Raw genomic sequence first — 20,547 nt, 5'->3', positions numbered from 1 at the left:
GTGAATCTGTGTGTGTATGTGACTGTGGGCTCCTGTGTCTCTTGGGAGTCTGTGTCTATGTGTATATGAGTTTGTTGTGTACCTGTGTATTTGTGTGCCAGATTTGTCCTGTTTCCCTGTGTCCTCCTCCTGTTTGTGTATCTGAGAGCTGCTGTATCTGTATCTCTGTATCTCACTTCTGTATGTGAATTGATACGGGGTGGGAGATGTGTTAGGTACTTGTGTTTGTGCGTCTGAGGATTTTCTCTGAGTGTGTCTGTGTGGTCATGTGTCTGAGGGTTGTCCTATCTGATTTCCAGAGTGTCGCACCTCTGTCTGTCTGTGGGTGGTCCTGTCGGATTCTCTAAGTGTTTGGCCCTCTGTGTCAGTGTGTCTGAGGGACTGTCCCAGCTCCGCCTCTGCGGGCGCGGCTTGGACTACAAGTCCCGGCAGACCCCGCGGCGCGGCGGGCGGGCGGGCGGATGTGGGGCCGCAGTAGGCGGGGAGGGGCGGGGCTTGGAGGCGCTCAGAACCCGATTGCGGCATCTTTCCAGGCTCGTCCGCCGCCCGCTGCTGCAGCTGCACGGGCTCTCCTTGCCCCGCCGCGTCCCTGCCCTCCGCCTCGTGCCCCCGCCGTGGGGCTTCGCGACGCCCGGGCCCGGGCCACGGGCCGCAGCGCCGGGCTGGCGATGAGCGCGAGGAGCCAACATGAGCGCAGGTGAGTGCGCGGCAGTGGGCCGACCAGGAGCCAGGCGCGGTGTCCGGGCCGCTAGTTGTCGCAGCTGCCGTGGGGCGACACCACCAGTGAGGAGTCACGAACCAGGAGAGCGACCCTGGGGGAATCCCCGCGCCCGTCCCCGTCCCTGGGAGAGGAAGCTCCTGGCTCCTGTGCAAGGGGCAATTGGGGGGCCCGCGGTGATGGGGGTCAGGGAGATGTCCCCACTCGCACTGGACTTGCTCCCGCGAGTGTGACGGATGTCTCGCTTTGGGAATAGACGTGGAGGCCATAGCATCCGGGGCCTCTAGGTAGTTTTTCTTCTTGGCTGAATTAATGAATGCGAATGGAGAAGCCAGGGCTCCTGAGCTCCTGGGTGGAAGTGTCCTGGGGCAGAAAATGACACTCTGAACCCCTGCCTCAGGCCCATAGGGGTGTAGTCCTTGGACCTGGAAGGACTACACCCAGGTCCAAGGACTACACCTTCCATGTTACCATCCCAGGCCAGGTGTCCCAGGCCCATCCATCCTTTCTAGAATCTAACTTAAATTCTCCTGAATGGAGCCAATAGGCCTCTTTTATCTAGGAGGATCTCATCTCCGTTTGGGTCACTCAGACCCTAAACCTCAGCCAAGGGCCCACCAGTTCTTGAGCATCCTCTCTGCAGCTACAGACCCCTCAATTAAGGTCTCTCCTTCCCCATCTTCCCTCCTAGTCCCAACTCTCCAAAGTCTAGAGTAGTACACCCAGAGTGAGGGAGGGGAAAGGCTAAGGAAAGGTGTCCCCTGGACTCCAGATCTAAGGATCAGGATGCTGCTGGCAAACCGTCCCTCACCTCCCTAGCCTGGCAGAGGAGAGGAGCCCCTGGTCACTGGGGTAACCACAGCCAGGGAGGAGGCATCACTGCTGCTCTACGGCCGCCCTGGGCAGCTGCCAGATCCCCGGCAGGAAGCCAGGGCTTCCGCAGGAAACAAAAGGTCCCCAAATGTCTGACTGCAGCCCCTCTGCTCTGCAGTCCTGATAGCACTGCCCCAGGGCCATGGAGTCAGGCTGGGTTCAAGTCTGGTCTTGGTCACTCACAGCCGTGTGACTTTGGACATATTAATCAACCCGTTTGTACCTCATTTTAAAGAGGGATGCTAATCTGGGCTTTTCATGGAGTGGCTGTGAGGATGAATGGAGAGGAATGTGTTCATTCAGACCCACTTATTTCCAGCTTCTCCACCTTCAAGCTGTACCATCTAGGCAAGAGACTTGGAAGCTTTGTATCTCAGTTTCCCTAGCTGTAAAATGGCGATAATAGTAGTTCCTCCCTCAGAGGGTTATGCATGAAGATCAGTTGTTTTTATTCAGAAGAGCAATACAGTCATCATGAAAGTATTCTCATCCCATGCAGCCCGTGCGTGCCTGCTCTGGGCTGGCCTGATCTGTTAGTACAGGAGAGATCAGACTCTGCACTGCCTTCCTGTGCCATCGCTGGGGAGACTGAGATGTGGAAAGAGATAAACAAGCACATCAGAGTGTTTTGATGGGTGTCCTGCAGGAGAGAGTGCCCTGGGCATGAGCCTCCCAAGGGACTGGAGTTTTCCACAGATGCGGCCTCCTCCTTCAGACTCCCCTCCCTGCCTTCTTCCCAAAGGCGACTGGGAGAGAGTCCTCGTAAAATGACAGGTGTGTAATAGACACAAGAAAGAACTTCCCATGAGGAACGTTGTTTAGATCCTGGAGGAAGTGAGCAAGTGAGGGTGGCAGAAGGTGGTCACTGGCAGGGCCCTTCAGAAAGGGGCTCGCACCTCTGTACCTCACAGCCGACTGACCCAGAGGCAGGAGAGGGACACAGTGACCCTGAGCGCCGTCACTTCCGTGCTGTTATATCGGATGTGCATTCATTCATCCAATACATGGTTCCTAAGCCCCAGCCACGTGCCAGGCACTCTGAGCAGGACAGGCAGTGACACCCGTGCAAGCCTGACATCATGATGGGTATTGGTGGAGTGAAATGGGCAGAGAGCACTGTGGAGTACGGCGGGTTCTTTCCGGCTGCGAGATAAGTCAGTGGGCAAACTGGCTCTCTGAGGCTTAGTTTTTTTTTTCAGTTGTACAGTGGAAGAAGTTGAAGGATTGTTGCAGGAGGAAATCGAATCAGCACGAGCAAAGTGACAGCTGAGGTCGACCCAGCACCCTGCAGGCTTCTTTCTCATCCCCTGCCAGCTGCATGCCAGAGGGTTTTAAGGCACTGGGAGGAAGCCATGGAGTGCAAGCAGGAACAGTGGCCCAGCTGTGGGTTTTCTGGCAGAGTGACAGGAACGTAGAGGAGAGCCTGAGAAATGGGTCAGGGCAGATCCATGCCTCCTTGGCGGGGAGCCAGCAGCCACACGCTGGTGCAGGCCCAGGCTTCTGGAACTTCAGACAGCACGGGCAGCTGTTACTCACACTGCCTCCTGTACCAGCTGCTTCAGGGTTATGATCCTAGAAATAGGAAATGGGAGCTCAGAGAGGTTAAAGCACTTGCTTTGCAAAATACCCCGCTTGGAAGAACCAGGAGCACAGTTACTGATGGAGACGACCCCGGTGGTGGTGGTGCTTAGGTCAAGCGCATGGACCCTAGAGCCACACTGCTTGCTGGCCGCATGGCCTTTGGGCCACGTACTTCACCTTTCTGGCCTCAGTTTCTCAATTTGTAAAATAGGGATCAAAGTAGCACCTGCTTCATAGGAATAAATGAGTGAACGTATGCAAAGCCCTTGGAGCAGGGCCTGGGCTGTGTCAGCCCCGTATAACCTTAGGTGCTCTTTCTCCTTACATTATAGAAACGTCCAGAGAACAGCCATAAGGTGTGAGAAACTACCTACCCAACTCAGTTGGTGTCCAGGGCGGGGGAGGGACTCTGGCGCAAAAACTCCAAGGGCAGCTGGGGCTGTGGCCCTTTGAAGTGGGGCAAGAAAAGGGCTGTGGCTTGTTGGTGGCAAAGGACCTGAGAACCCAGCATTGCCAGACTGTGTGAGTTGTCCTGAGTGCCTGCTCGTCTGCCTCCCGGACCGGGAGCCAGCCGAGTTTCCCCTTGGGCTCACCAGAGAGCAGAGGGGCCTCGGCTGTCGTCTGTGAGCTGGCCTCAGGAAGGGAAGGAAATGGTGCCAAGACAAGCTTTAGTCACAAGCCAGAGTGGGCTGGGACCAGAGAGTGAAAAGGACCACTGCAGGGGACCTGGGCTGAGGTCTCTGGGAGCCCCAGGGAAGAAGGCTGACCCGGCCTCCTGCCCCTCCAGCCTTAAGATTCTACTGCTGGCCAGAGACCCTGGTGGGTGAGGGCTACAGGCTGTGTGTGTGTGTGTGTGTGTGTGTGTGTGTGTGTGTGTGTGTGTGTGTCTTCCTGGAGCTGGTGGCTCCATTTGTTTACAGAGTCACCTGAATGGATGGGGAGGGATTAACTGTAGGTAGGGCTTTGGCTAAATTGGTTTGGTTATGTAGTCATCATGTTGAGACAGGCTTCTTCGGGAGGTGCAGAGCCTGTGCCCTGTTCTCTGAAAGTGTTCACATGGGCCCTAAAAGCGTAGAGTTCCCAGCTCCACCATTTCCTGGGGAATCTTTATGCCTCTGAGCCTCAGCTCCCTTATTTGTAAAATGAGAAAAATGCGTCCCCTCATTGTGGTGCTGGAGGGTTAAAGAAATGAGCTAATTCATGTAAAGGCTTAGAGTGGATCTTGTCACCTGGGAAGTGCTTAATGCATGTTGGCTGCTCTTATTATGGTCATTACCGTAGTAATTATTATCCTCATCACCAGGCAAGGAGACATGGGGGGCTGGGATAGGAGAGAACAGACTCTGCCTAGTCCGATGGGGACACATGGCCCCCAATCCTCAGAGTGTTCCCAAGTGGCAGAAGAATTAAAACCCACCTGCCTGGGCTTGCATCCCGGCACTACCATGGACTCGATCTGTGTAAGTTACTTCATCTCTCTGAGCTTCATTTTGTCCTATAAGAAGGGGATAATGACTTTGATAATGTGTTTGCTTGGCAGGGTTATTGTGTTAACCATGTAAAAAAGGCCAGGAGCAGAGCCCGCACTCAGGGGCCTCAGGAAAGGCGGGCTCTTATGGTTACATCGGGCTTAGGGAAGCTGCCGAAGCCCGAGTGCTTGGGATGGAGCAGCTGAGGGGCTGGGATGCCTGGGACACCCTGATCTTTCAATCAGGCCTCCGCAGGGCTCTGTTTGGGGAGGGGAAGGAAGGGAGCCCAGATAATCAGCAGGCTGCCTCCCGCGCCCCTTAGTGAGCGTTTCCATAGGATCTCGTCTGGGTCTGGGGAGGGGCCTGCGCACATTCAAGTCTGACAGGTGCTCAGGAGGTCCGGGGACCACAATTAGAGAAGCCCTGGCAGAGGCTGCCCAAGGGTAAGAGCAGAGATCCCCATCCCCTCCAGGGCCCCAAAATACCCACTGTCTGCCTGCCCTGCTGGGACCACAGCTCCGCAGTCGAGGAGGCAGGAGAGAAAGGAGTTTCGGCAATAGAGCCGCCTGATGCTGTTCCGTGAGCCTCAGTTTACCCATCTGTAAAATGGGACTGATAGTAGGACCTTCCTCAGGGAAGGAACCCTGGTAACTAATTGTCCAGCTGGGCCCTAGCCCATAGCATCTTCTTTCCACAAGCCTGGGGGCTTGCTCAGCTCACCCCTCTTCCCCTGCCCATCCCCAGCGGCTGGGCTCCTCCCTCCCCATCACCCCCTGTTTCACTTTCGGAGTGGGGCTGTTCTCAAAGGCCGGCCTGACATTCGATCAGTCAGACTCCCCTTCTCTGCATCTCCTCACTGCCAGGCAGGGGGCTGAACATGGATAAGCAGCCAGTCTGCCCTCAGGGTGAGGACTGGGTGGGGAGGAGGGGCACAGAGCTCCTGGGAAGCCAACAGCTGGACCAGTGAGCGCTGTGCAAGCTCAGGGTGCTCACCAGGCCCGGTGCCCTGAGTCTGCACCCACGCCCAGTCACAAGTCACTAGACACACAAGGAAACGACACGCTGAGTGAGAACCAACAGACCAGCCGGATGACAGACCCAGGAAGACTTGAGCTGTGTGAGCTATCACACCAGCTTACACAATGACGGTGCTTGTTACGTTTAAAGAAATAAAAGAAAGAAGAGCCCCCCCCCCCCACCACCACCAACGGCCTTGTTTTTTCTGTCCACAGACAGCAGCCCTCTCGTGGGCCACACCCCCACCAGTTATGGGACCCTGACGATAGAGACATCTCTAGATCCCCTCAGCTCCTCAGTTTCATCCGTGGTACGTGGGCAGGGGAACCCCGGGTGGGACAGCCCAGCCCGCCCAGACCCCCAGCTTCGTCCTGCAGCCCCCGCCCCGCCCCCACCTGGCCTCCTCTCACCTGCGTTCCCAGAGGCTCAGCGGCTACTGTGGCAGTCCGTGGAGGGTTATAGGCTATCACGTCGTGGTCTGGATGATGGCAGGGATCCCTTTGCTGCTGTTCCGGTGGAAGCCGGCCTGGGGGGTGCGGCTGCGGCTCCAGCGGTGCAGCCTGGCCCGCGCCGAAACACTCGTCATCGAAATAAGAGACAAAGAGGTGAGAGGCCAAGCAGGGGCTGGAGAAGGGTGGCTGGGGGGTGGGGACGGGGGGGCTGGAGGATGCTCAGGCTCTCAGCCCAACCTGGCTACTTCCCGTGGGACCTCACACAGGTTCTCCTCTCTGGAACTCAGCTTTTGCACCTGAGCTGTGGGTGGAAGGGGCAGGTTGGGTGGTTCCTGAGAAGGTCACCTGGGTCACCTGGCTGTGGGGAGGGGCCTGGGAGTGGAGGGGTCTCTTCCAGGACTGAGTCCACACCTCCATGTTCCAGGATAGTTCGTGGCAGCTCTACACTGTCCAGGTACAGACTGAGGCCATCAGCGAGGGCAGGTGAGGCAGCCCCATCACCCCTTCCCAGAAGTGCCTGCTCCCCCTGGACCCTCACCCACATGGGTTCTGACCCTGGCACCCCGCCATCCCAGGGAGGGAAAGTGGCTCTGGGGATGAGGAGGCACTGGGGTAGCTCCCAAAGCTCTATAGTAACCGCCACGTCTCCGCAGCCTGGGGCTGCCCCCACAGGCCCAGGCAGAGGACGGCCGGAGCCAGGCCGCTGTGGGGGCAGTGCCCGAGGGTACATGGAAGGACACCGCCCAGCTGACCAGGAATGAAGAGGCGATGAGTGGACAGGTGGGTCCTGGACAAGCCTTTGTCCATCTCCGGGCCTTCGTTCCACACTCTGTACAGTGAGGGTCGGGGGTGGGCTCCACGTTCTCCAGGCACCTCTGGTTCTGTGGTCACGAACCTCCAGGATGCTGGCTGACCAAGCCTCTCCCGCCTCTTTCCTGTGACGCGGGTCCCTGCCCCCCACACGCGCACACTCCTCACGGGGCCGCAGCAAGCCAGCCTCTCTCTCCGCCAGCAGCAGGTGCTGCGGTACTACCTCTTCCAGGGCCGGCGCTACGTCTGGATCGAGACCCAGCAGGCCTTCTGCCAAGTCGGGTAAGGGGACAGGGCTGTGTGGCTCACGCCACCTTCCACAGCAGCGCTGCGCTGGGTGGAAGAGGCACCAGGCAGTGGCCCTGCCTGGGCTCCCCTCTCAGCTCTGTACCTTGGTCTCCTGCAACCATGAGCAAGTCACTGAGCCTCTCCAGGCCTTGGGGTTCTCTGTAAATAGGGCATGAAGAGAGCCCCTGCCTCCCGGGGTTATTCTGAGGGTGAAATACCTAAGCTTCTTGTAAAGCTTGGCATGACCTCTAAAGCTAGCTAGGAACCCCGCTGTGAACCAGTAGGCCACCTACTAAGTGCTTGATAAATGTGAGCTCACGACAGATCTGAGCTTGAGCCCCAAGAAGCAGATCTCAAGATGGGGATTCAAGTGCAGGGGGGTTGTGTGGAAGGCAGACCCAGACGTCACGGGGAAAATGCGGCAGGAAGGGCAGGCAGCTGGGGGAGGGTTTATCGTGAGTACCTGGAGCTCAGTCCCCTTGGGGATCTCTCTGAGCATGTGTAGAGCATATACCTGGGAAGCCCTCACCCACAGTGAGGAGGCCAGGGCGCCTACCTGTCACCTCCCTACCATTGTTGGTGCGGGCTCCTCCCAGGGACGTGAACTCTTCTGCGCTCTGCGGGCAGAGTGAGTTCCCACAGCCAGGAGGAGCCCTCAGGTAAAGACAGGTGTTCGCACTAAGCTTCTGCGTCCTGGGAGTGGCACCAGCAGCCTCTGTTACATAAGAACAACAAAAATTGTTGATATGTTGCCACTTAGTAAGTGCCAGGCACTGCCCGAGCACTCTGTCTGGCTTATCACCGAGTCCCCCCGCGGCCCTGGGAGTGAGTAGGTGCCGGCACCGTCCTCCAACTGCAGACTGGGCACGGAGAGGTTAAGCGACTCCCCTGAGGCGTCGCCATTGCCGTTGTCACCGTTATCATCCTCTCTCATTCCTCCGTCCTCGCTGAGATGGTTTGGGGCCCAGTCAGAGGAACCAAAGGAGACAGTTAAGCCCAGAGTTAGTGAAGGACTTGCTTTCGCCCGGGAGCTTAGTGTGGCGGAAGTGGGCCAGAAGAGGTGGGGGAAGCAGCGCTCAGGCCCTGTCACCTACCTGTACAAGTGCCCCTCTCCACCTGCCCCAGCCTGCTGGACCAAGGCCGTACCTGTGACGACATCCACCACTCCCGCTCCGGCCTCTGCCTCCAGGACCAAACTGTAAGGTGGGCGTCGCTGGACCAGAGGTGCCCTGCGAGCTGGGGACCTCTGTCTGGCCCCCCAGGTGTTGCCTTCTTCCAATCACCTGTCTTCTCTGGGCCTCGGTTTCCCCAGCTGTAAAAGAGGGAGCTCTCCCACCCCTGCAGGGCCCGGCTGCCACAGCCACCTCTATCTGATGGCTTCGCCTTTTCTCCTCTTACAGGAAGACCATCTATGGCCCCAACGTGATCAGTGTACCAGTCAAGTCCTATCCCCAGCTGCTGGTGGACGAGGTAAGGCTGTCCCCGGGCCTCGCCCCAGGGATGGCCCGGACTGGCTGTGAGACTTTGGCCAGGGGCTTGCCCTCTCTGGGCCGCTTTATAGTGGCAGTTCAGACCAGCTGCCCCCTCCCAGAGTAGAGTCATCCCAGACCCAACCCCAGTCAGCACAGGGAGAGGAATCGGCGGTCTGGCCCAGACTGGGGACTGGAGGCCAAGACGTGAACCCGCACAGCCTGGACTCCTGCTCTGCGCCAGGCCCGTGCTCCGAAGTCCAGGTCCTTCCTGTGCACCGTCCTCTCACTCTCCCTACAGCCTCACGGATAGGGACTAGGAACAGGGACCCTCCTTTCACGCACGCATGAAGAACCCGAGCTTCCGAAGTGGGACGTGGCACGGCAGAGGTCTCAGAGATAAAGGGAAGCCCATGACCCAGACACACCTAGAGTAGACTGTGACCCTCGCAGGGCAGACCGAGCCAGGGCAGACACCTGTGAGAGGAGAGGAGGCCTTGGCGTCAGCCACTGGGGGGCTGTGTGATTTTAGGCAAATAACTTAACCCTTCTGTGCCTTAGTTTTCTTAACTGTAAAATGGATCCGACGGTAGCATCTACGTTGTGGGATTGTCCTCATCATTGTATGACACTTAGATGACGTGAATCTCGGGCCTGGCATGTCAATGCTCATGTCCTCTTTAGACCAAAGAACATGGGGACTCAAGGAACATCTGGATGGGACTAACTGGGAGAAGGGCCTGGCGGTAGTCCTGTGGCAGCTGCTGGACCCTCTGCTCCTGTGGCCGGGCTGCCCCGGGGGCCACGGGCCCTGACACTGCCTCCTGCCCTTCCAGGCACTGAACCCCTACTATGGGTTCCAGGCCTTCAGCATCGGGCTGTGGCTGGCAGACCACTACTACTGGTATGCCCTGTGCATCTTCCTCATCTCCTCTGTCTCCATCTGCCTGTCACTGTATAGGACCAAAAAGGTGGGTGGTGTGAGGTGGGCAGGATGGAGCCAGTGGTAGGTTCCCCGGGGGGCCTCCACCCACCCACTCCCAACTTGTCCGCCTACCCACAGCAAAGCCAGACCCTGAGGGACATGGTCAAGCTGTCCGTGCGGGTATGCGTGTGCCGGCCTGGGGGAGGTGAGAACCGGGGAAGGGAGGGAGGCTGGGGGAGGCGGCTGGGGCGCCTGGGCCAGACTGAGGTTCCTGCTTGCCTGCAGAGGAATGGGTTGACTCCAGTGAGCTGGTGCCCGGAGACTGCCTGGTGCTGCCCCAGGAGGGTGGGCCGATGCCCTGCGACGCTGCCCTGGTGGCCGGTGAATGCATGGTCAACGAGAGCTCTCTGACAGGTCATTCCCAGCCCCTGGCCTGCTGTGCTTCCTCCCCTGCCACCAAGCCCCCCGGCCTCGCGTCAGACTTTTCATTAGAGTTTTCTTCTTCTCTTGCTCTCAGCTGACAATTTCGGCTTCAGCTCTCACGAACCCCACCCCCCTTGGGCCCTCAGCAAGAGGTCTCTACTCTGCTGGGCAGGGGGTCAGGGCTTTACAGAGGTCAAGACCTCTCGTGTCAATATCTTTATTGGTTTGAATTATAAAACTAATGCAGCTTGCCATAAATGATGCCTGCAGGGGAAGGTTGTCCCCCGGCGTCTGCCCTCTGCCGTGAGCACGCATGCGTGTGCACACACCTGGCTCTCCCAGAGAGGGGTCCCGGTAACGGGTGGCACCTATCTTTGTGTCTTTGTCCTCTCTGAGCCTCGGAGTCCCTCTTCGCGAATTGGGGGCAATGATTTCTTCATACGTGGTTAGAAGAGTTCCAGGAGGCCTAGGGCCTATAAAACAATCCTGTGCGTAGCTCTTATCTCGTTGGCGGGAGAGAGTGGCACGGAGGCCCTTCTGGGTCTCACGTCACGTCCCTCCCAGGGGAGAGCGTTCCAGTGCTGAAGACAGCCCTGCCGGAGGGGCCGGCGCCCTACTGCCCAGAGACCCACCGGCGGCACACGCTGTTCTGTGGGACGCTCGTCTTGCAGGCCCGGGCCTTCATAGGACCCCACGTCCTGGCAGTGGTGACCCGGACAGGTAAGAGTCAGGAAAGCAGGGAGGGATGCCTAGCGCCTAGAGGAATGGTGACTTGAGGAAGAACAGGACCCATCTCTGCCGCTACCCTGCTGTGGGACCTTGGGCAAATCCCACCCCAGGCTGGAGTGGGCAGGGAAGCGACAAGCAGGAAAGACCCCACCCTCTAGGAAGGGGGCAGTGCTGTACGGGATGCCCCTATCCACAGTTTAACGCGACCTATAGTCAGCTGAGGTCCAAGAAGGTTAAATGGAAAATTCCAGAAATAAATACTTCGTAAGTTTTAAGTTGCACACCGTTATGAGTAGCGTGATGACATCTTCCCATCCTGCCCTGTCCCAGTGGGAACAGGAAACATCCCTTTGTCCAGTGCGTCCACACCGTATGCGCCCCCCACCCATTAGGCACTGAACGCTGGTTTGGTTACCACATCGGCTGTTGTGACCATCACAGTGCTTGCGGTCAAGTCGCCCTTATTTTACTTAATAATGGCCCCAGAGTGCAAGAGCGGTGATGCTGGCTGTTCACACACGCCAGAGAAGCCGCAACGTGCTTCCGTTAAGTGAAAAGGTGTGTGTAGAAAAAAACACTGTATGCGTATGTACAGGGTTCGGTATTCTCCGTCGTTTCAGACACCCACCGGGGGCCTTCGAATGTGTCCCCCGCAGATGAGGGGGGACTGCCGTACAGCTCTAACAGGTTCTCGCCATGCGGGAATGTGTCACAGGAGCTGACTGACTCAGTTTTTACTAAACCCTATGAGGGCTGGGCACGGTCTGTGGGCCATCATGTGTGACCCCAAACTGGGCGATTTTTAACCCCAGAGCATCGTGTCTTACAACCCCAAAAGTACACGTGGGGTGTGTAGGGCGGAGGAGACCTGTCTGGGCCCTTGGCATCCCCTGCCTCAGTTTCCCCACCTCCCAGGGTTTTGCACGGCTAAAGGGGGCCTGGTCAGCGCCATCTTGCATCCCCGGCCTGTCAACTTCAAGTTCTACAAACACAGCATGAAGTTTGTGGCTGCCCTCTCTGTCCTGGGTGAGTGTCCCCTGCATTCCACCCTGCTGGTGGCCCCCGAGGACCCATCCCAAGTCCTGACGCGTCCCATGCTGTCTCCCCAGCTCTCCTCGGCACCATCTACAGCATCTTCATCCTGTATCGCAACCGGGTAAGCCCCGGGGTGGGGTGGGGTGGGGGCTGCTGGGGGGAGTCCAGGGCCCACCCAGCCTGGCCCTTGGCATTCACGGTGCCTCCTGCCAGGTGCCTGTGAACGAGATCGTGGTCCGGGCTCTGGACCTGGTGACGGTGGTGGTGCCGCCCGCGCTGCCCGCCGCCATGACCGTGTGCACGCTCTACGCCCAGAGCCGGCTGCGGAGCCAGGGCATCTTCTGCATCCACCCGCTGCGCATCAACCTGGGGGGCAAGCTCCGGCTGGTGTGTTTCGACAAGGTGGGGGCCGTGGGCGGGGCTGGCACGTGGCTCCGCCACGGACACCAGAGCCAGGCCTCCACACCTGAGTTCCTCACTCAGCAGTGCTGGCTGAGGGCCTGTTGGATGTCACGCCCTGTCTCGGGGCAGAAACACTCAGAGGAACTGTCCCCCAAGCCCTCACCCGCCTCAGGCCCACGGTCTGGCAGATGATGTCCAAAATCATTCATTCATTTTTTCCAAGAACCACTGAGGGCCTACTGTGTGCCTGGTGCTGCCCTCAGCACTGGGGGCCCATCAGTGACCCACACAAAGATGTCCCTTGGACATGGATGTGTGTGTGTCGACCGAACCGATTTAGTGAACTCGGGAGCACAGAGCCGCAGGTAGCGATGGATTTTAGGAAGGAAGCAGATGGGGGACATGATGGGTAATACGTGGCAGTCGCCCCCTTAGAAGGCAGCGGAGGCTCCTCCGAACAGGTCCCTGGGTGACCTCCGTGTGGGGTAGGCCACATCAAGACGTCACAGGGCTAGGGTGTTGAGGGGTGTAGGTAAGGATCCAGTGTCACTCCTTAGAGGACAGATCATGTGCCTGGGGTCTGAGGAGCAGCGGGCACGGGGGGCAGAGGCTGGCAGCTCTGGTGAGGAGTTTAGATATTATTCTGAGGGCAGCGGGGGCTACAGAGAAGCTTTAAAAGGAAAGGGTGGGGCCTGGTCAGATTCAGAGGCTCCCAGGCCAGCAGGGAAGCCAGACATGTAACTGGGTGATCGGAATACACGTGGGAAATGCATTCTTTCACTCGTTCACTCATTCATTCATTCATTCATTCATTCATTCAACAGTATCATCGAGTGTAGGCATTCTTTTTAGTACCTCAGTGAACAAATGATGGGGTAGCAAAGAGGCCATGGATGGGAGCCCAAAGCAAGGGACCACTTGACCCAACTGTAGGGTTAAGGAAGACTTCTTAGAGGAAATGATGCCCCACAAAGAAACCTCAGGGGTTGGGGAGGGCCGACTGGCAGAGAGACCCACATGCGCAAAGGCCCAGAGGCAAGAGAGGACCTCTTCCGACTCCAGCCTTGGCTTCTGGGGCCCCCGGGGGACCCTTGTGGCCTGGGGTGTGGGCGCCCATCCCAGTAGGGCACAGCTCATCCCAGGCTCATCACTGGCCCGCCCCCTTGCCCCCTGCAGACAGGCACCCTCACTGAGGATGGCTTGGATGTGATGGGTGTGGTGCCCCTGCAGGGGCAGGCCTTCCTGCCATTGGTCCCAGAGCCCCGTCTCCTGCCCATGGGGCCCCTGCTCCGAGCACTGGCCACCTGCCACGCCCTCAGCCGGCTCCAGGACACCCCAGTGGGCGACCCCATGGACCTCAAGATGGTGGAATCTACTGGCTGGGTGAGGAGGCCAAGAAGGTCAGCCCCCTGCCTCTGGGCGGCTGGGCCCCAACGTAAACCCACCTGGTCTTCATTCTAGGACTTCCAGGGTGGTCTCTGTTATGCCCACCGTCAGTCGTAACAGTGGCCAAGGCCACGTGCTGAATGCCTACTTGGCACCGGCCTTCTGTTGCACATCCCTCGTCTCACGAACTCCTCCCCATGGCCCTAGAAAGAAAGCTTAACACCTGCTTCATAGGGAGGAAACCGAGGCTAGGGGAGATTTGGAATAACTTGTCCAAGGTCACCCAGCTGCTTATAAGTGGTAAAGCCAGAGTTTAAACTTGGGTCCACCTGACCCCAAAGCCCACACTCTTTCTGTTCTAGCCAGTCTCCCGTTAAGGACGTCATTCATAAGTCTAACTTGAATCTCTCCTGCTACCTTTCTCCATGGGCCAAGGACGGCTGCCCCAGGCCAAGCCAGTGCTCAGCCGCTCGAGTTCCAACCTTGTCTGCCTGCCTCCCAGGTTCTGGAGGAGGGGCCGGCTGCAGACTCGGCGTTTGGGACCCAGGTCTTGGCAGTGATGAGACCGCCGGTTCAGGAGCCCCAGTTTCCGGGCATGGTGAGCCAGGGGTGTGCCTGTGGGGTACGGGGTGCGGGAAGGGCTCCACAGGCCGGCCCCTCAGCTGCCTCTCCAACCCCGCAGGAGGAGCCCCCACTGCCAGTCAGCATCCTCTGCCGCTTCCCCTTCTCATCTGCCCTGCAGCGCATGAACGTGGTGGTGGCCTGGCTAGGGGCCGCTCAGCCCGAGGCCTACATCAAGGGCTCCCCTGAGCTGGTGGCAGGCCTCTGCCACCCCACGACAGGTGAAGGGCGCGGGCCCCAGAGTCCGCTGAGTGGCATTGGCACCGTGGGGTGGGTACCCAGCCTCTGTCCCTGCGCCCACCTTTTTGTCTCAGTGACACCTGTCCCTGCACGGCAGTGCCCACCAACTTTGCCCAGATGCTGCAGAGCTACACAGCTGCCGGCTACCGCGTCGTGGCCCTCGCCGGCAAGCCTCTGCCCATCGCAGCCAGCCTGGAAGCAGCTCAGCAACTGACCAGGTAGGCCCTGGGGACCAAGCCTCAGGCCCAGGCGTGGGCAGAGGGAGGGCCATGTGCAGGTATAGCCCAGGGCAGGGGAAGGGACCTTGGCCACTTCGAGAACTCTGGCCCACCCCTCAGGGACACTGTGGAACGGGAACTGAGCCTCCTGGGGCTGCTGGTCATGAGGAACCTGCTGAAGCCTCAGACGGCACCAGTCATCCGGGCTCTGAGGAGGACCCGCATTCGCACAGTCATGGTGACAGGTACCAGCAGGTCTGGTTAGGAGGGCAGAGTCTGCCCCCTCCAGGGCACAGGGAGCATCTCTCCCCAGGGCATCTCTTTAGGCCCTGCTTCAGGCCAGATCCTTGTCAGACGTGTCATGAGCGTCATAATATCCCTCCCAAGTGATCATTGTCGCCCATCTGATGGATGAGGAAGGTGGGGCTCAGGGGAGCAGAATGAATTCTTGAGAGCCCAGGGGTGATGTCAGACAGCCTGGGTTCCAGCCTGACTACTCGCCTGCTGGACGACCTCTCCAAGGTCTCGTTTCCACTCTAAGAAATGGGGGGAATTTCATCAGCCTCAAAGGTTGTGACAATTTCACGGAGCAAGGAAAGATTCTAGCCGGCACAGGTTGACACGGAGGAGCTCAGGTCTGGGTCCTCGTCCCCTCCACCCCTGCACGCACACACATGTTCCAGCAAAGTTCCGAAGCGCTAAATAGTGCATGTGCAGCTCGAACCCAGGCCCCCAGGTTCTAAGACCTCTGCCTGATTTTATAGACGAGGAAACCAAGGTTCAGACACCGATAACCTGCCCGTGCTCAGCCAGTCATGGCAGATGGGTTCTGTCCTGCCTCAGTTTGCCCATCTATGTCAGGGTAAGGCTGGCCCCGCTGGATAGTCGCTGGGCCCTGACCTTGCCCCATGTCCCCCAGGGGACAACCTGCAGACGGCGGTCACTGTGGCCCAGAACTGCGGCATGGTGGACCCCCAGGAGCGTCTGGTCATTATCCATGCCACGCCCCCTGAAGGGGGCCAGCCCGCCTCCCTTGAGTTCCTGCCGGTGGAGTCCTCCGCAGCCGTGAATGGGGCTAAGGTGAGGCTGACCCCAAGTACCTATCACACACCCCACCAGTGATCCCACCTGCGTGTCACCCGAGCCAGGCCCCAGCTCACTGGCGTGGGCAGAGGGAGCTGAGCTGAGCTTCCCGGCCCCCAGGATCCTGACCAGGCTGCAAACTGCACCATGGAGCCAGGCCCCCGGTCCAGCCACCTGGCCCTCAGTGGGTCCACCTTTGCTGTCCTCATGAAGTACTTCCCCAGGCTGCTGCCCAAGGTAGGCCTGCCCCAAGCCTCCCTGGTCACCCCACACTGACCCCTGCTCTCTCCTTACTCTTGGTTCCCCTACCCCACCCCGCATCTGCCTCAGCTCCCCGCACCTCTGTGCTCCCAGGTCCTGGTCCAGGGCACTGTCTTCGCCCGCATGGCTCCTGAGCAGAAGACGGAACTGGTGTGCGAGCTGCAGAAGCTTCAGTGAGTGTGCGGGCGAGGGGCCTGCGGGGCAGGCTGGCCCCCGAGTCCCTGTCTTAGGCATTAGAGCGCTGTTGCCCTCAGAGAGAACCCATGGGGCTACCATGCTAAAGTGGTAATCGCCCTTAGTTGCTGAGCACCTACTGTGCAGCGGGCACCATACGGGCAGTCGGGATCCAGCCATCCCCGCGTTCTGCCAGCAAGCCCGTGAGGTGGGTGGGACCCCTTCACAGATGCGAAGGTGCCTCACAAGCTCAGAGCCAGGCCGTGAATCTGGGCCACGCCTGCCCACTCCTCTGTGTCAGGTACTGCGTGGGCATGTGCGGGGACGGTGCCAACGACTGCGGGGCCCTGAAGGCGGCGGACGTGGGCATCTCACTCTCCCAGGCCGAGGCCTCGGTGGTCTCACCCTTCACGTCGAGCGTGCCCAGCATCGAGTGTGTGCCCATGGTCATCAGGTGAGGCGGGCCGGGGGCCGGCGGGCAAGGCCTGGCCTGTCTGCCGGCCGGGGCTCCCTAATGCCTGTGTACCCTGCTACCCAGGGAAGGCCGCTGTTCCCTCGACACGTCCTTCAGTGTCTTCAAGTACATGGCCCTGTACAGCCTGACGCAGTTCATCTCTGTCCTGATCCTCTACACGGTGGGTGTCTGCGGAGCGCCCAGCACAGAGCCGGGCCCAGGGGTGCGGGCACTCGGCGGTGTGGTTAGGAGCCAGGCAGGTTCTGGAGTAGCTGGTGGTGCCTCGAATCTCGCTCTGCCACGTTCTAGCTGTGTGGCTTAGGCAACTCCCGAACCTCAGTGGCTCCCCATTTGCAAGGGCCACTGAGGCAGAGCCCAGGCAGAGAGGATGGAGGTGGGAGTAGAACAGAGCCAGAGCCCCTGCCTTTCGCGTGGGTCCACCCTCTGCTCTGAGCCTGCGCCACCGGCCCCCACAGAAAGCAGCGACGCCATTCAGCAGTGCAGATCTTACACCAGAGTCTGTCCCTGTGTTCCCCTTAAGTATAGGGCTTCCTGAGGGCAGGAACTGTGTCCGCCACTAGCCTAGGGGCTCCACAAGGGAGAGCCTAAGCCTCCTCTCAGGCTGGGTGTCCCCTACAGGTGGGGGAGCCTGCCGCATGAGCTGCAGGCCTCCCAAGGTCAGCAGGGATGCCTCTCAGACTGGGAGAGCGGCTCCCCGAGGGCACGGCGGGTGCCTCCTCTGTTAGACTAGAAGCTGTCTTTCCCTCCCTCCCCTGCCGGCAGATCAATACCAACCTGGGCGACTTGCAGTTCTTGGCCATCGACCTGGTCATCACCACCACAGTGGCCGTGCTCATGAGCCGCACGGGGCCAGCACTGGTGCTGGGGCAGGCGCGGCCACCAGGGGCACTGCTCAGCGTGCCTGTGCTGAGCAGCCTGCTGTTGCAGGTGGCCCTGGTGGCCGGGGTGCAGCTAGGGGGCTACTTCCTGACTGCGGCCCAGCCGTGGTGAGTCGGGAGCCCACCCCCGAATCCCACCGTTGCCCCGTCCTCTGCGCACTCATTCCCTGACCCCCGGTCCCCACACCGCCAGGTTCGTGCCTCTGAACAGGACGGTGCCCGCACCGGACAACCTGCCCAACTACGAGAACACGGTGGTCTTCTCTCTGTCCAGCTTCCAGTACCTCATCCTGGCCGCGGCTGTGTCCAAGGGGGCGCCCTTTCGCCAGCCGCTGTACACCAATGGTGCTGCTGTGGCGGGGCCTGGTGTGGGGGGCTGGTGCCTGTGGGGGTTCCCACCAGGCTTGTGTCTGAGCGTGTGGGGGCTCCCTGGCCTGACATACTCTCTCACCCCCAGTGCCCTTTCTGGTGGCCCTGGCACTCTTGGGCTCCATCCTGGTGGGCCTCCTCCTGGTCCCCGGCCTCCTGCAGGGGCCACTGGCTCTGAGAAACATCACTGACACCTGCTTCAAGCTGCTGCTGCTGGGCCTGGCTGCCTCCAACTTCGTGGGGGCCTTCATGCTGGAGGTGGGACCCACCCCAGGTCGGGGTTGGGGGGCTTTCTGACTCTGCCCCAGCTGCCTCCTCTGTACCGTTCTTACCCTCTGCAGAGCATGCTGGACCAGTGCCTCCCCGCCTGCCTGCGGTGGCTCAGGCCCAAACGGGCCTCCAAGAAGCGTTTCAAACAGCTGGAGCAGGAGCTGGCCGAGCAGCCCTGGCCGCCGCCCCCCCAGCCCAGGAGGAAGTGCTCCCTGTCTGGAACCCTGGACACTGGATCTTCCTGCCTCTGAGCCGCCGGCTGGGCCCCGTCTCCAGAGACACCACCACCATCACTTCCACAGCCCTGAGGCTGGCGGTTGTCACACTCTTGCCCCGAGTCTGCTTGGCCCAGCCATGCTTGCCCACCTGGGGAAATGCTAACCGCTGTTGTCCCTTCCTTCTTCAGACATCCCGCATAGAGACAGCAGCCACCAACCCAACTCATAGCCGCTGTCGGTGTAGCAAATAAAGTCACTATTTTCCTGGCTCAGTCGTGCCTGTCTCCTCCCTGGAACCACCGAGCTGGGTGCCCTCCTGGCACCCCGTAATTTTTTCAGGTCGTGTTAGACAGTTCCCCTCTCTGGGCCTCCGTTTCTCCATCTGATAGTAATATTTCCTGGTTGAGTATGTGCCTGGTGCTCTATTAAGCATTTTATAGTATTGTCATTTAATCCTTACAACTGTGGATTGCTATCCCCATCCTACAGATACGGAAACTGGGGCTTAGTTTACACGAGTAAGTCAGGTGAGGCCAGATCGCTTTGACTCCAATATCCACGCTCTTACCCTTCCCTCCCTCCTGTGAGGGCAGAAAGACAAAGGACTTGCCTCATACAAGTGTCAACACCTAGGAGGCATTTAACTGGGGCAGTTCCTTCCTCTTCCCCCCACCCCCCACATCGCAGGGGACCTGTTTATGGTCCAGTTCCTTTGTCAGAAGAAAATCCAGGCTCTGAGCCCACATCACCCAGGCAAAAACCACGTGCACTGCCCCCAGGGAAGGGTGGGTGCTTCTGGCCTCACCCACCAGCGGGACACTGGCCAAGCCCTACTCTGTAGATGCATCTGGCCTGTCTGAGCTAGGCAGGGGAGGACAAGAAACAAAGGCTGGTTCCTGCTCTTAAGCCCCACTGGCCTCATTACTGGAAGCCCTGGCACCATCCCCAGGCCTGCCCTCGTAGGAGCTCAGTAAATGTTGACTCAAACTGAGGAGATAGGAGGGATGTGGGATGTGAAAAGGGAACCGGTAACGTCAGGCGCATCCACGGAGCCGCACTGGGCACTGAGCCGTAAGCCAGCAACAGTTCAGGGTGGCATTTGTTGTCGAAAGGGAGGCTGGAGGACACAGGAAGAGGCCTGGATTCGAATCCCTCTTCTACCCTTGGCCGATTATCCGTGCATTTATTGGGCAGTCATGTGCCAGCCACAAGGGTTACACCGGTGAACAAGAAACAGCCTCTGCCTGTGTGCAGCTTGTAACTTGGTGTGAGAGACGAGCAGAAAAAGAGCAAATCTCCAAGGACAGAGAGGAGCACTCACACCCGCTACCCCCTCCCAGAAGAGCTGCCACCTCTGCTTGGGTGCCTGCAGGCCAGGGGAGCCGGGAGAATCAGCAGAGAGGATCTGGGAACCAGGACACTGTTGTAGTGCAATCAAATCCAAGACCCACGGAGCCAATTGGTTAACAGTTGGCAGTTGGCCGTTAGCATGTCCTTGATCAGATTACCCTGGTTAACAGCATCTCCTTGATCAGATTACCACACTCTGGTTAACAGAATCAGAAGTAAATACTTAATGCTGGCTTACTGGAAATTTGTCACCAGTGTTAGCAGCTTTGTGGCCTCAGTTTCCCACTTTTGTTCAGTGTGGGGGCAGGGTTTCCGCCAGGCGGTTTTCTCTCCTACCCTAGTGAGATTGCTCCTGGCAGCAGTGAAGGGATGAGGGAAGGCACAAGACTGGGCCGGTCCCCAGGGCCCAAAGCACTCCAGGTCACAAAAGTCCCTGTTATTCTGTGATAGACACTGGACGGAGGTGGCAGATACTCACATGTTCATTTGACAAACCAGCACTGGGGAACAAATGATGCATGGGACATACAGTAGTCCCCCCTTATCCACGGGGACACATTCCAAGATCCCCAATGGATGCCTGAAAACTGCAGCTAGTACCAAACCCTATACATACTGTTTTTTCCCATACATACATACATACCTATGACAGCATTTAATTTATAAATTAGGCACAGTAAGAGATCAATGACAATAAATTGGGACAATTATAACAATATACTATAATGAAAGTTATATGAATATGGCATTAGTAAATAAGGGTTACTTGAATACGAGCTGTGTAATACCGTAAGTCGATATGATAACCAAGAT

At 58.7% G+C, this 20,547-nt stretch overlaps 1 protein-coding gene across 9 annotated transcripts; it reads left to right on the top strand.

Moving 5' to 3' along the window:
- Nucleotides 1-503: 503 nt before the first annotated feature.
- Nucleotides 504-18,656, top strand: ATP13A2 (ATPase cation transporting 13A2). Of its 9 annotated transcripts, XM_036229106.1 has the most exons (32): nt 504-697; nt 2,791-2,862; nt 4,476-4,632; nt 5,114-5,758; nt 5,874-5,968; nt 6,081-6,263; nt 6,535-6,593; nt 6,764-6,890; nt 7,126-7,202; nt 8,334-8,411; nt 8,609-8,678; nt 9,514-9,648; nt 9,741-9,807; nt 9,888-10,016; nt 10,590-10,745; nt 11,670-11,780; nt 11,864-11,910; nt 12,003-12,191; nt 13,368-13,574; nt 14,080-14,175; nt 14,260-14,419; nt 14,536-14,656; nt 14,777-14,901; nt 15,576-15,736; nt 15,860-15,976; nt 16,094-16,173; nt 16,476-16,628; nt 16,713-16,809; nt 17,412-17,635; nt 17,721-17,872; nt 17,985-18,154; nt 18,238-18,656. In XM_036229106.1, exons 4-32 carry the CDS (start codon nt 5,731-5,733, stop codon nt 18,415-18,417), a joined length of 3,594 nt encoding a protein of 1,197 aa, XP_036084999.1. In that variant the 5' UTR covers nt 504-697; nt 2,791-2,862; nt 4,476-4,632; nt 5,114-5,730; the 3' UTR covers nt 18,418-18,656. The 9 variants fall into 9 exon arrangements, 8 of the variants coding, with proteins under 8 accessions (XP_036084999.1, XP_036085000.1, XP_036084997.1 ...); XM_036229104.1 differs by lacking the exon at nt 504-697 and having other exon boundaries at nt 2,791-3,991; XM_036229108.1 differs by lacking the exon at nt 504-697 and having other exon boundaries at nt 2,791-4,632; nt 13,422-13,574.
- The last annotated feature ends 1,891 nt before the right edge of the window (nt 18,657-20,547 follow it).

Source organism: Rousettus aegyptiacus, unplaced genomic scaffold, assembly GCF_014176215.1.
Source record: "Rousettus aegyptiacus isolate mRouAeg1 unplaced genomic scaffold, mRouAeg1.p scaffold_m13_p_1, whole genome shotgun sequence".
NCBI classification, from domain to species: Eukaryota; Metazoa; Chordata; class Mammalia; order Chiroptera; family Pteropodidae; genus Rousettus; species Rousettus aegyptiacus.
The sequence above is the reverse complement of the archived record's forward strand: the minus strand, read 5'-3'. Positions and strand labels throughout refer to the sequence as shown.

Excerpts from the sequence above, each read along its gene's own strand:
- ATP13A2 (XM_036229106.1), top strand. The coding sequence starts at position 5,731 with ATGACAGACCCAGGAAGACTTGAGCTGT. Across the intron at positions 11,781-11,863 it reads GGCTGCCCTCTCTGTCCTGG|CTCTCCTCGGCACCATCTAC; the intron begins GTGAGTGTCCCC and ends CTGTCTCCCCAG. Across the intron at positions 16,629-16,712 it reads TGTGTGCCCATGGTCATCAG|GGAAGGCCGCTGTTCCCTCG; the intron begins GTGAGGCGGGCC and ends CCTGCTACCCAG.